Source organism: Puma concolor, chromosome E2, assembly GCF_028749965.1.
Source record: "Puma concolor isolate L17-30 chromosome E2, mPumCon1.1.hap2, whole genome shotgun sequence".
In the NCBI taxonomy this organism is placed as follows: domain Eukaryota; kingdom Metazoa; phylum Chordata; class Mammalia; order Carnivora; family Felidae; genus Puma; species Puma concolor.
The window spans coordinates 15,255,367-15,270,233 of NC_141681.1; the positions used below are offsets into that span (position 1 = coordinate 15,255,367).

General features: G+C 43.2%; 1 protein-coding gene across 1 annotated transcript in view; it reads right to left on the bottom strand.

Moving 5' to 3' along the window:
• PKD1L3 (polycystin 1 like 3, transient receptor potential channel interacting) overlaps positions 1-14,867 on the bottom strand; it is a 93,713-nt gene that overhangs the window by 70,499 nt on the left and 8,347 nt on the right. The window contains 2 exon segments of the mRNA XM_086690887.1: positions 3,500-3,631; positions 7,635-7,780. Of these exon segments, the coding sequence (XP_086547013.1) occupies positions 3,500-3,631; positions 7,635-7,780 (278 nt within the window).

The window sequence follows — 14,867 nt, forward strand, 5'->3', positions numbered from 1 at the left end:
AGGGGGGTACTGAAGAAGAATTAATTTTTCCTCCCCCGTATAACCCCTCTAGGATGCCGGAAGAACACCATCCTCCCCCTCCGGGGGAGGCAGACGCTGTTCCGAGAGCGGGAGGCGGAAACGCTCCAGGGGGAAGCCCGCCCTTTACCAGATAAAGGGCTCAGAGGGGGCAATCCGCCTCCGCCGCCGCCGACTCCACTATTCTGCCCCTGCGAGCCACCGGACCCCCAGACGCGGAGGGGAATCAGCCCCATCACTATTGGCCTTTCGCCACTAGTGACCTCTACAATTGGAAAGCTCAGAATCCTAAGTTTTCCGAGAAACCGGCAGGGCTTATTGATTTATTAGACTCTGTTCTTTTTACCCATCAGCCCACGTGGGATGATTGCCAGCAGCTTTTGCAGGTCCTGTTCACGACTGAAGAAAGAGAAAGAATCCTCAGTGGGGCCCGAAAACTAGTTCCGGGCGCAGACGGAAATCCCACCACCAACCAGGCTCAGATAGATGCCTCTTTCCCCTTAACTCGGCCCCAGTGGGATTTCAACATGGCAGAAGGTAAGGAGAGGCTCCGGGTCTACCGCCAGACTCTAATGGGGGGTCTCCGAATGGCTGCTAGAAAGCCAACCAATTTGGCCAAGGTAGGAAATGTACAACAGGGAAAAGATGAATCTCCGGCTGCCTTTTTAGAACGGATCATGGAGGCATTCCGTACCTATACCCCCATGGATCCAGAGGCTCCGGAAAGCAAGGCAGCTGTTATCATGGCCTTTGTAAACCAATCGGCCATAGACATTAGGAGAAAATTACAGAAAATAGATAGACTAGGAGAAAAAAAGTCTGCAGGACTTACTGGTGGTAGCCGAAAAGGTATATAATAACTGGGAGCCTCCTGAGGACAAGCAGGCTCGCGCCATGGCAGCTGCCAGCAGTAAGCAGACTCGAGACCTGGCCAGAATACTACTAGCTACCACTGCTGACTTCCCCGAGGAACGAGACCGCCATCTCTGGCAGCTGGCAGATGACACAAGAAAAGGTAAAAGCACCAAGGGGGGGAAGCAGAGGCTGCAGAAGGATCAGTGCGCATACTGCAAGGAGATAGGGCATTGGGCCCGAGATTGTCCAAAAAGAGCTGGCGGGAAGGGAAGCAAGACTGATCGAGTAAAAGTCCTAGAGCTGGATGAACTAAGTGATTAGGGGAGTCAGGGTTCGGACCCTCTCCCCGAACCCAGGGTAACTCTTAAAGTGGAGGGGACCCCTATTGACTTCCTTGTCGACACTGGAGCACAACATTCGGTCCTCTGCACCCCACAAGGAAAACTAGCTAGCAAGAAGTCCTGGGTACAAGGGGCAACTGGTATGAGCCAGTATTCATGGACTACCCGAAGAACAGTAGATTTGGGAACGGGCCAGGTATCCCACTCCTTTATGGTAATACCAGAATGCCCCTACCCGCTGTTAGGACGGGACTTACTGACCAAGATTGGAGCTCAGATAACTTTCAGACAAGGGGGGCCTCAGGTCACCGATGGCAAGGGCCACCCCATCCAGGTCCTGACCATGAAACTGGAGGATGAATACCTCCTCCACCAGGAGGCGCTCCCGAGAGAGGATAATATAGACAGATGGCTACAAGAATTCCCCTCAGTTTGGGCAGAGACGGGGGGGATAGGACTAGCTGCTCACAGGACCCCGGTCCTGGTAGAGCTCAATCCAGGAGAGAGTCCAGTAAGGATCAAACAATACCCCATGTCTCAGGAGGCCCGGAAGGGGATCCAGCCACACATCCAGAGACTACGAAGCCTAGGGGTTCCTTGCCAGTCTGCCTGGAACACCCCCTTACTGCCGGTCAAAAAGCCTCACACAAATGACTACCGACCGGTACAAGACCTCCGGGAAGTAAATAAGAGGGCATAACAGTCATGATCTTGTGGTTCATGAGTTTGAGACCAGCATTGAGCTCTCTGCTGTCAGTGCAGAGCCTGCTTCAGATCCCCCATCTCCCTCTTTCTACCCCTCTCCTGCTCTCTCAAAACTAAATAAACATTAGATATATTTTTAAAAAGGGGGGGAGCTGAAAAATGTGTATACTTTAATGCCATTTTTGTTACAATAACAAACCTGTTTACACATAGAAAAAATCTGGCAGGCTATGTAGAGCAAATTAATAATAATCTGATAATATGGGAATGCAAGCTGGTGCAGCCACTCTGGAAAACAGTATGGAAGTTCCTCAAAAAACTAAAAATAGAACTACCCTACGACCCAGCAACTGCACTACTAGGCATTTATCCATGGGATACAGGTGTATCAAAGGGACACATGCACCCCCATGTTTATAGCAGCACTATCCACAATAGCCAAAGTATGGAAAGAGCCCAAATGTCCATCCATGGATGAATAGATAAAGAAGATGTGGTATATATACACACAATGGAGTATTGCTTGGCAATCAAAAAGAATGAAATCTTGCCATTTGCAACTACGTGGATGGAACTAGAGGATATTATGCTAAGTGAAATTAGTCAGAGAAAATCGTATGACTTCACTCATGTGAGGACTTTAAGAGACAAAACAGATGAACATAAGGGAAGGGAAACAAAAATAATATAAAAACAGGGAGGGGCACAAAACAGAAGAGACTCATAAATATGGAGAACAAACTGAGGGTTCCTGGAGGGGTTGTGAGAAGGGGGATGGGCTAAATGGGTAAGGGGTACTAAGGAATCTACTCCTGAAATCATTGTTGCACTATAGGCTAATTCGGATGTAACTTAAAAAAAAAAAAAATCTGATAATAGTGATTACATCCTGAGAATGGGATTAGCAAGAAGGATAAAGACAGTGAGGGCTATTGCTTTATAACTTTATATGCTTTAATTCAGATTTTTAAATAACAAGTATGTATTATTGCCATAATTAAAAATAAACCAGCCCAAATAAACCAGCACAGATTGTATATATATGCTTATCACAGATATCTGAAAATATAGGACATGGAAAAGAAAAAAAATGAAAATTCTCATGAATCTCATTCCCTTAATTTATTTATGTGTAGGGAGTAGAGACAGGCATGAATAATTACTGGGAGTAACTTGGCAAATGTGGAGGGAACAAATGTAAACATTGCGGGGGCACTGATGGCCCATGTCTGTTTCGAAGCTGAACTGCTCTATCTCGGGCAAGGAGTGGATCTATTTCTGTCTCCCATTATGTCTAACAAATGTATCAGAAAGACAGTAACTTGATAAATGATCAAAAGAAAATAAACACAGCATATCTGAAAAGGTCATTACTGATCAATTTATCCGCAATCTTCAGACTTAGAGGTAAATATACCCTGACTGAATGTTAAATTGGGTCTCTACAAAATGGTTCACAAGGCTAAATTCTGCACAGGGCACAATCTCTAGATTACGTATTTTCTACTTTATACACATTTTGTCTGTTTCACTTCCCCCTTTCTCATATCTCGTTTCCTCCCGATCACCCTCTTGCTTACTTGAGCTGACTTAGAAAATTCTGGCATAAAGGCCGTCAGTTTCTGGAGCACCTCACAAGCTCTCCGTAGTTTGCTGTGACTTTGCAAACCATGAATCACTTCGTTCAAACTCCCTGCTGGCTCATCTGCGACCTGTTGAGAATGAAGGATTTTGTCAACATTATCTCTAGAAAATGGCTGCACTTTAGTAGTTTCAGACCTTGTTTGAGTAAGAATTGACCTCAGGTAACATTACAAGCTCAATGAATCACAGGCTCCCCCTAACAGTTACTACTTTCAGAAGCTTTTCTGCAAATGCATAGAATGTTCACCTCTTCCATGCAATAGAGGAAAGAGATACCTAGGTCTTACAATGATAGATACAGGGACAGATGGGTCTGAGAATAAGATCTGTAAGAGAAATTTAAATCTCATGGCCATGATCAAAAGTGGGGGATACATGGAAATCAAAACAATGAAAACGAACTTTTCTATTCAGAAGTATGCTTTCCTCAGGTTTCCCGCTGGTTCCTGTCTCAATTCAAGAGTTCATGTTCAAGAGGGAAGCACAGGTACTTGAAATTCCACATGGCAGGAGGTGGGAGGCAGAAATTCTGAGAAAACAAACCCAGAACTCTGGACATGATCTGAAAACTTTTAAGAGGCCACTGCTTTTGAACTGGAAGTCCTGACTGAGATGATCTGTTTACACCAACTACTTGACGCAATTTCTAGAGAACAGCCCATTGCAGTTTAATTCAGTCATGTATTCAGTTAAGTCTTTTTAAAAAAAATGTTTAGTTTAGAGAGTGAGAGCATGAGCGGGGGAGGGGCAGAGAGTGAGAGGGAGACACAGAATCCAAAGCAGGGTCCAGGCTCCGAGCTGTCAGCACAGAGCCCAACATGGGGCTTGAACTCATGAACCATGAGATCATTCATGAACTAAGCCAAAGTCTGCCATTTAACCGACTGAGCCACCCAAGCACCCCTCAATAAGTCATAATTAAGGGCCTACTGGGTGCTGCTAGGCTCAGGAGTCAGAGCGGTTAAAGTCAGTTATGATCTGGCCCTTGTGGGCCATGCAAGTGAATAGGGGTATTCCTAATTCGTAGGGTTTATAGGGGGTTGGAGCAGTTACAGAATGATCTTAGAATTGAGGACCACCCAGTTTTGGTATTATACTTTGGGACCAAGGTGTAAGTGAGCAGGAATAAAGGTACGAGTGAGACCCAGCTGCCACGCAACTTCACGTTTTCCAATGAAGGTCAAGGTCTTATCGAATGCCATTCTACTTGCAGCCAGGATGGACACCAAGGGCGCCTTATCTGATGTTTTAGAGCAGTGTGAACCTGGGCTGAGTCATGGTGGATCTCACCATTCATTTCACCTTTCTTCATTAGCTCTTTTTTTTTTAAATTTTTTTTTCAACGTTTATTTATTTTTGGGACAGAGAGAGACAGAGCATGAACGGGGGAGGGGCAGAGAGAGAGGGAGACACAGAATCGGAAACAGGCTCCAGGCTCTGAGCCATCAGCCCAGAGCCTGACGCAGGGCTCGAACTCACGGACCGCGAGATCGTGACCTGGCTGAAGTCGGACGCTTAACCGACTGTGCCACCCAGGCGCCCCTCTTCGTTAGCTCTTAATTATTAAGTTTTACAGTTGTCCCCATATAAGTTTTGCCCATCTTTCGTTACATTTCCTCTTAGGTACTTGCTATTCTTTTTTTTTTTTTTTTTTTAATCTTAGTTTCTAACTACTGCTGATGTGTAGAAGTACAATCAGCTTTTGTCTATTGATCTGGTATTCTCTGAATATTTCCAATAATTTATCTGTACGCCCTTTTGGGTATGCTATACTTCAGACTTCTCTTTATTTAAGGAAAACAAAACCCTCTCTGTTGAAGCCACTGTAGATCAGTTTTTCTGCCAGGAGAGCACAAGGCTAACCGCAACAATAGTGAATGTGTAGTTTCAATTGCCACTGAAAGCAGATCCAGCATAAACAGGATTACCTTTTAGCAAGGAAATGTTAGGTTGCATGTAAGTAGGGCTTGGGTTTAAAAAAAACAAAAAAGAGAGAGAGAAGGATGATTTTCTTCACTCAACATTATCAAAGTGGCTTTGTCTTTTTTTTTTTTTTTTTTTTTAAGTTTGTGGGGAAAAAGGGAACTAAAAGAAAAGGAGCACTGAGGTGGTGAGTAGGAATAACAGTCCGGAGGGGTGTGCCATGGCTGGAAAAGTGTGGCAGGTGGACAAAGCGTCCCCCCCATCTGAAGCACCAAAAATAATCGTATTGAATAAAAACAAGACATTAAATACTGAAGTGGGTATAAAACCCACTGTGGACTTGTTTAGTGCTTGCTTTTGATCGGGACATGTGCTTATGCATCAGCATAAGGTAGAGTTCTCTACTCTCTTAGGTAGAGTTCTGCTCGGATGTAAGTGGTGAACTAGGCCCGTTCCTCACATGGCTGTTCCTGCAACATCACAAAATAGAATAGGAATGCTTTTACAGTGCCACAAAGGTACCCAGGGTGACCTCAGTTTTCCGTATTTACCTGATCAGATGCCTCCTGAAACGATGTTTTTTTTAAAAAAAATTTTTTTTTAACGTTTATTTATTTTTGAGACAGAGCATGAACGGGGGAGGGGCAGAGAGAGAGAGAGGGAGACACAGAATCAGAAGCAGGCTCCAAGCTCCGAGCCATCAGCCCAGAGCCCGATGCGGGGCTCAAACTCACGGACCGGTGACCTGAGCCGAAGTCGGATGCTTAACCAACTGAGCCACCCAGGTGCTCCCTGAAACTATGTTTATCGGTGAGAAGTAAAGACCTCGGGAGGGAGTCTACTATGGGGCTTGAGGTCATCTCCACCGGAGCTTTCCCAGCCTGTGTTTCAGATGCAGGCCGGCTGCTAGGCACCGAGGTGACAGACAGGACATGCCCCATGACTCTGGGTAGTGAAGGAAAGGGGCTGATGGAACGGCACAGGGTCTTGGACTGAAAGGTACGTAAAGGAAAAGGCTGAAGCCAATTTTACCCAATGAAAATGAAGGCAGTGTTTCCAAGACAGCGGGGGCTTTGAGGAACAGTAGCATGACTTGGGTTATAAAGCCTCACTCCTGTGACTGCTGTGTTGAGCACGGACAGGAAAGGGCCGAGGGTAGAAGCAGGGATATGAGCAGGAGGTGGATGCAAAGTGCAGCCGGGAGATGATGGAGGCTTAGACTACAGCGAGATAATGGTGAAGCTGGTCAGAAGTGGTTAGGTTTGGCCATATGGAAGGCCCTGAGAAGTCCTGCAGGCAGCAACATTTGTTTTCTTTCCTTCGGGAAACGTTTTAGGCAAGGTTGGTTGCTGTGCTGCACAACACCACTTGGAAAATACTGACTTAAGGGGCACATGGGTGGCTCATTTGGTTAAGTGTCCGACTTTGGCTCAGGTCATGATCTCATGTTTCGTGGGTTCAAGCCCCGTGTCAGGCTCTGTGCTGACAGCCTGGATCCTGCTTCAGATTTTGTGTCTTCCTCTCTCTCAGCCACTCCCCAACTTGTGCATGTGCTCTCTGTCTCTCAAAAATAAATAAACATTAAAAAAAAAAAAAGAAAGAAAATGTTGACTTAAGGGATTTTTACTTCATCCCTGTTCTCTTTTATACTGCTAGAAAAGCTTATTTTTGGCAGTGGGTCAAACAAAAGTAAATCTATATTTAGACATCCACTGAAAGGTTTCTATATAGGACACAGAGGCAAGAAGGCGAAGAAATTTCTAGAATGTGAACTTTTATAGATTATGCAGAGTTTCTACTTTTATTTCCCTTTCACTCAAATTTTTTTCCTTTTTAAAAAGAAATCTGAATTTTATGACATTGCAATATCCTTTTGTAAGATGTCACAAGTCCTTTTTGGAATGAATCAGGGAATAAACAACCAGCCAACAAATGATAATTATAACAACATGAAAGCCAGAGCTAGGCTTTAAAAATGTTGTTGGTAAAGCACCCATTAAACCTGGTTCCGTCCTGCACGTAAGTACTTTCCTTATCAGAAAACTACATCCAGAGAACTCGGGGAGACCGAGCAGTATTCTGGCAGGACGGACCAGGAAAGACAGAGATTGATAACCCCAGGTGTCTACTGTCAAGGGAGGCACTTACAAGATTAGCACCAGCAGTGTGGGGACATGCCATTGCTGGGTGAGCAGCTGCCACAGAAAGAAGAAAGCAGGTTGAGTCCAAGTAAAAGTGTAGGATAGAAGTATCTCTTTCTATTTTACCTAAGGATGTTTCACTCTTGGTGAACAACAGTATAAATCATTTTATATGGAGACCAAACTGATCATTTCCTACTGTTGATAATTCTGTAGACAAGCTGGGATTCTAGAGCTGAAGCATCACAAATCACTAATGTCTCATCTCTGCTTCTTTTCCAAAGGCTCTCTGTATAAAAACATTAAATCAGAGCAATTGTGAAGTTGCCAGTACACAAATATTACTGCAGAAGTATATGACTCATAATTTTAGCAAAAGGAGGAGCTCTATTAATAAATCAGAGCATTTTTCTGATCTTTCCTCCCTCCTTCCCTCCCTTTCATTCTTTCTTTCCTTATGGTACTTTTAGATGAGATTGGCCATGTTGAGGGTGGTATGGCTGTAGTCTGATTTTTCTAGAAAATGATCATTTACAACATTTCACCAGATCACCATTATCGCTTTCATTCCCTTTCCACATTTTCCAGCAAGAAAACCGTAATCTGAAGGCACTATCAGTGTGTTAACATGGCTATTTGAGGAATGCTTGGGTGGTTCATTTGGTTAAGGCTCAGACTTTGGCTCAGGTCATTATCTCAAGGCTTGTGAGTTTGAGCTCGTCAGGCTCTGTGCTGACAGCCTGGAGCCTGCTCTGGATTCTCTGTCTCTACCCACCCCTCCCCCGCCCCCCCCCCCCCACGCTTTTGCACAGGTATTTATTTATCAAAAATAAATTAACATTAAAAAACCGACATAGCTATTTGCTATTAACTTAAGTTGATCTCTTTCAAGGCATGCGTGTCTAGACCCATTACAATTTATCTGGCTATAGCAAGCCTGCTCCCTCTATCTCTTTTTGTAACATTCCCTTTGTTGTTGATGGGACTGGTATATTTAGCAGCAGAATCATTGTAGCCACTACTGCTGGGGGAGGACAGAGTTCTGAGGTGTTAACTGCCATGTTTTTCTACCAAGGAATGCAGGATGGAAAGTAGAAGAAAGAAACTGGATTCTGAGGGTGCCTGGTGGCTCAGTCGGGTAAGCACATGACTCTTGGTTTCAGCTCACGTCAGGCATGATCTCACCGTTCATGGGTTTGAGTCCCATATCAGGCTCTGCAGTGACAGCACAAAGCCTACTTGGGATGCACTCTCCCTCTCTCTCTGTACCCCCCCTTTCACTGTCTCTCAAGATGAATAAACTTTAAAAAAATTTAGAAACTGGATTCTGAGGCAAAAGACCTGAACTCTTGACCTGGTCTACCTTTTACTGTAACTATGAAGCCTTAGACAAATGACAGCCTACTAGCTCTCTCATCTGGAGAATGAGTGTAATAATATCGAACGATGTAAAAATCTAACCAATGTATTTAAGGTTGAGAAAAATGTCACCTTGGATTAGGGTCATTACTTCAACAGCTCACGGGGAACCAGCAACTGATCCTGTGCTTCAACTGGCGATCTGAAAGGGGTTATGACCACTAGGTGGGTCAACAAGTTGCTGAACCAAGGGTGATCCAGTTTCTTGGTCTATGGACAAACACTGTGCTTGGACAGGCCTTGCCTTAAAAGATGAGGAAAAAACTGGAGCACCTAGGTGGCTCAGTCGGTTGAGTGTCTAACTTCGGCTCAGGTCATGGTCTCGTGATTTGTGAGTTTGAGCCCCACATCAGACACTTGTTGCAGTCCCCAAAGAGCCTGCTTCAGATCCTCTGTCCCCCTCTCTCTGCCCCTCCCCTGTTCCCTCTTCCTCTCTCTCTCTCCCCCCACCTCAAAAATAAATAAACATTAAAAAAAAAAAAGATGAGGAAAAAAAAACAACAAAAAGAAGCCCATGAATGTCACTCTGGACCCTGGGAATTGAATCCAGAGGACTTAGAGGAACATATACCTCTGAAAATTATCAACAGCAAAATCCAGAAAAATATTTCACAAAGCTGGTTAACATCCTTAATATAAACAGAAAGTCTTAAAAATAAACCAAGTGAAGCTAACATGCACAAGAATGAGATAAATTAAAGGAGAAATAAATGATACTGGAGGATTTCGAGAGAGCTAAAATGCTTCAGAAAAGTTAAAATTCACACTGGTAATACAGAACCGACTTGGAAAAATCAAAACAGTGAGACGGAGGAAAAAAGTGAGGAGTTCGCCCTGAACGCAACAGAGCAAAGCATACAAAACCATTCTTTTCATTTAAAAGAATGACAGGAAAGATATGGAGGACAGAAACGTGCAATTTAGCACATGGATAACTGTTTTTTTGTTTTTGAGATAAAGAGAAAGAGAGTGTGTATATGTACACATGCACGCAGGGGAGGGGCAGAGGGAAAGAGACAGAATCTTTTTTTTTTTTAAGTTTATTTATTTGAGGGGAGGGGGGGAGAGAGAGAGGGAGAGAAAAAATCCCAAGCAGGCTCTGCACTGTCAATACAGAGTGCACTGTGGGGCTCAAACCCACAAATTGTGAGTTGGAAGTCGGATGCTTTAACCGACTGAGCCACCCAGGCACCCTGAGAGAGAGAATCTTAAGCAGTCTCCATGCTCAGTGTGGAGCCTGATGAGGGGATTGATGCCATGAACCTGGGATCATGACCTGATCCTAAGTCAAGGGTCTGATGCTCAACTAACTGAGCCACCCAGGTGCCCCGATAACTAGTATTTCTTAAGGACAAAATCAGAACTAATGAAACAGAAGTGACAAATAGGTGGCAGAGAATAAAATTTTTACAAGCCAAGAACAATGTGTATATAGAACATCACATTCTAGACAAAATCAGTGAAAAGTGACCTAGATGCATGCTAAGAGAATTTCTGTATTACACAGATTAAAACATTTTACAATCTAAGATGAAAAAAGGCTACCTGTTATTTAAAAAAAAAAAAAAAAAAAGGCTAACTGTAGTCTTTTCCACTATAGCATTAAATGACAAAACACAAGGGAATGATGTGTAGAGTTTTGAGGGGAAGACTGAGGAAGGAAATGTTACTTATAGTGCAGAGACTATTGATTATTCCACCACCGTGCCTTCATTCCAGGGAAACATAGTAGCTCCACTAAGCACTACATTTCCCAGCCTTCCTTGCTTGCAGCAGTATGGCCATGTGATCAGGTTCCGGCCAATGGGATATAAGAAGTAATTGGTGCAATTTCTAGACTGTGCCCTTAAAGAAAATGATCAGGCTTCCCACTTTCCCTTCTCCCCTTCCCACTTGATAGAATGTGAACATGAGGCAGGAGCTAACTCAGCTTTTATAGACCACGATATTCAATTACAAGTTGACAGCAGAACAAGGCAGAAAGAGCTTGGGCCCTATAAACTGTGGTGCCATCTTATCAGCCCTGGACTGCTTACTTACACTGTTATGTAAGTGAAGAGAGAAATCAACTTCCACTTTGTTCAAGCTACCATTTTGACTTCTGTTAGAGCACCTGACCCTGTTTTAACTTGTAAACCCTGCTAAAATATGGCTTATTGGGAAGGGACAAGAAATGACTTTTTGACTATTCATGAGTTCCCAAAATATTTCCACCAGTGGATCTTGTGAAAACAACTAGAATAGAGATGATACAAAATTAAGATTTCAAGATGGATAAAGTTATGGTATAAAATGATTGGACATAAACATCTCCAGTTAAAATTGATATAAGTTCTAAATTGTTAGAAACCTTGCTTTGCTAAAAGTTTTTAAAAAGTATTCTTGGGGTGGGGCACCTGGGTGGCTTAGTTGGTTAAGTGTTTTACTTTGGCTCAGGTCGTGATCTCGTGGTTCGTGGGTTCAAGGCCCGAGTTGGACTGTGTGCGGACAGCTCTGAGCCTGGAGCCTGCTTCAGATTCTGTGTCTCCCTCTCTCTGTGCCCCTCCCTCACTCACGCTCTGTCTCTCTCTCTCTCAAAAGTAAATAAACATTAAAAAAATGTTTTTAAAGGTATTCTTGGGGTGTCTGTCTGGCTCAGTTGCTCGAGCATGTGGACTCTTGATCTTGTGGTTGTAACTTGCAGCCCCACATTGGGTGTAGAGACTACTTAAAAAAATATTCTTTAAAAATTTATATTTATATATATATATATATATATATATATATATATATATATACATATTATTATTATTTTTCTTTGAGAGAGAGAGAGACACAGAGTGTGAATCAGGGAGGGGCAGAGACAGGGAGGCACAGAAACTGAAGCAGGCTCCAGGCTCTGAGCTGTCTGCGCAGGGGCAGACATGGGGCTGGAATCCACCAACTGTGAGATCATGACCTGAGCTAAAGTCGAATGCTTAACCGACTGAGCTATCCAGGAGCCCCAAAAAGATATTCTTAATCTTAATATAGATTTTAAAAACCCAATGTAACAATAACCTGAATAAAACCTACAGACTATACTAACAAAATCTAGGAATAGAGGGTGGGGAAGGAAAAACTAACATGTGCTATATTCCTTTAACCACATGAGGGGGCTTCTAAAGAGACTTTCATTCCTGAGCCCAGCAATTAGGCAAACAAAGGTGAAGGAATGTGTTTTCAAAAAGAACAACTCCTTGAAGGTAAACAATTAAAACGAGAGTCCTGAAGAACAAAAGTCCAACAAAGACAGAAGAAAATAGCAAGGAAGCATTAGAACCAGATAGCACATAAGAAATGACAGATTATTAAAATAAACTTAAATGTGATAAACTGTACTATAAAAATATTTTCAGAGTCATTAGACTCATTTACATGAAATGTAATAGGAACACATGTAAAAAAAAAAAAGTGACACAAAAATCTCAAAGGACCCTGAGAGGCATCTGGCTGGCTCAGTCGGTAGACCATGTGACTCTTGATCTCAGGGTTGTGAGTTTGAGCCCATGTTGGGTGAGGGAAGGAATAGAGTAGAAAGGACAGAGATGGAATTTAGTTTTTTCCTGGTTTCATAATTTTGACATTGAAACTCTATGTTTTACATAATTAGAAAAAAAAATTGTTTCCTAAAAATAAGGAAAAAGAGCAAGAGAGGAATTGGATGTAGCAAGTTTAGACAATTTTTAGGGGAATTTTGCTCAAGATCAGGAAAGAAGTGGGGCAGTAGTTCATGAGGCAGTGTGAATTGGTGCTTTGTCTTAAGACAGAAAAAACAGCAGCCAGCACAGTGTCCTTGATCTGAGCCAGCGTGCAGCTAGAGGGATTCACTGTGGGTAGGAGTATGGGGAACTTGTAGGAACAGGACAGAAGACAAGCATCTGTGGGTGCAGATGCTTGCTGCTCAGTGGACACATTTGGTGGCAGGAGTCTGTGGAGAGGATTCTTAATTGCTTCTATTTTATTTTTGAAACAGAAATCAAGGTTATGACCTGACCTGAGAATGAGGATCAGGGACTTCCTAGTCATTGGAGGTAGAGGAGGAAGTGAGAAGTAGTCCTCTCAGAGTAGAAGCACAAATAACCCCCAGGATACAGTGCGATTGCCAGGCTCATGATCCGAATTTCAGTTGACATATAGTCAGTGAGGTTGTGTGGTTTTGCCAAGCCGTGTTGGGCAGCGTGTGTGAGAAACAGGAAGTGTACACGATGAGGCACATTCAAGAACATTATTGCTCACCTACTGAGTTCCTATCTATCAATAGGAATTATAGAACACAAGGAGAATATTGTGCTTACAATGTAATTCTTTTTTTTCCAGTTTATTTATTTTGAAGGCGGGGAGGTCAGAGAGAGCGAAAGAGAGAGAATCCCAAGCAGGCTCTGCACTGTCAGTGTGTAGCCCAATGCAGGGCTTGAACTCACAAATTGGGAGATCATGAAATGAGCTGAAATCAAGAGTAAGCCGCTTAACTGACTGAGCCACCCAGGAGCCCCTAGAATGTAATTTCATAAAGTGAACTTAATTCTATCTTCTTAGTGTTGACCCACTTGGTGGACCTCATTTTGGGACATTGGATAGTATAAGGTGATGTGACTATTCCAGAGCACAAGATCCCCTTGAGAATTCCTACGTTATTGTTCTTAAAAAACAAATAAAATCTTTGTGTTGTCTTGATTATCATATATGTGCTAGTAACAACTATTTTATAGACTTAAAGCTAGAGCTATATACTATAAATTACCTTTTCCATTGGCTTCCAAATAGATGCCTTTTCAGACCAAGATGAAAGAAATGGAAATAGTTCTCGTTTAGGCTGGAGACCCAAGAAGAGGAAAAGTCGCAATACCAAGAAACAAAATGACTTCAGGTAATGTGTAGTGAAATCAATTCGTGCCTGAAAAGATATACAAGATTAATTAATACTGAAATATGTCATCATAACATGTACCCAATTAATATTTGTTGCTTTGTGTTTTGTCTCTTTTTTTTTTTTTTTTAATTTTTTTTCCCAACATTTATTTATTTTTCGGACAGAGAGAGACAGAGCATGAACGGGGGAGGGGCAGAGAGAGAGGGAGACACAGAATCGGAAACAGGCTCCAGGCTCTGAGCCATCAGCCCAGAGCCTGACGCGGGGCTCGAACTCACGGACCGCGAGATCGTGACCTGGCTGAAGTCGGACGCTCAACCGACTGCGCCACCCAGGCGCCCCTGTCTCATCTTTTTTAAAATGTCTTTTTAAAATTATTATTAGAGCATGAGTGGAAGAGGGGGCAGAAGGAGAGAGAATCCTAAGCAGGCTCCATACTCAGCACAGAGCTCAGTATGGGGCTTGACGCCCACGATCCTGGGACCATGACCTGAGCCAAAATCAAGAGTCAGATGTTCAACCAACTATGCCACCCAGGTGACCCCCTTCTTTTATTTTTTATTTTTTTAATTAGAACATGAGCAGGGGAGAGGGGCAAAGGGAAAAAGAGAAAATTGTCTGCTCTTATTATTGGAATCTTTGCCCTAATTTTATATATACTTATTTTCTTGATAGGCCTTTGGCCATCTTCTTTTTCACATGTGCCCAAATAAAGGACAATGTATTCTCCCACATTTTTCCATCTAAAAAGAGTCTTCTTAAAGTCCTTGCAGGGGCACCTGGGTGGCTCAGTTGGTTAAGCCTCTGACTTCAGCTCAGGTCATGATCTTGCGGTTCCTGTGAGCTTACAGCTCACAGCCTGGAGCCTGCCTTGAATTCTGGGTCTCCCTCTCTGGCCCTCCCCTGCTCGTGCTCTATCTTGCTCTCTTT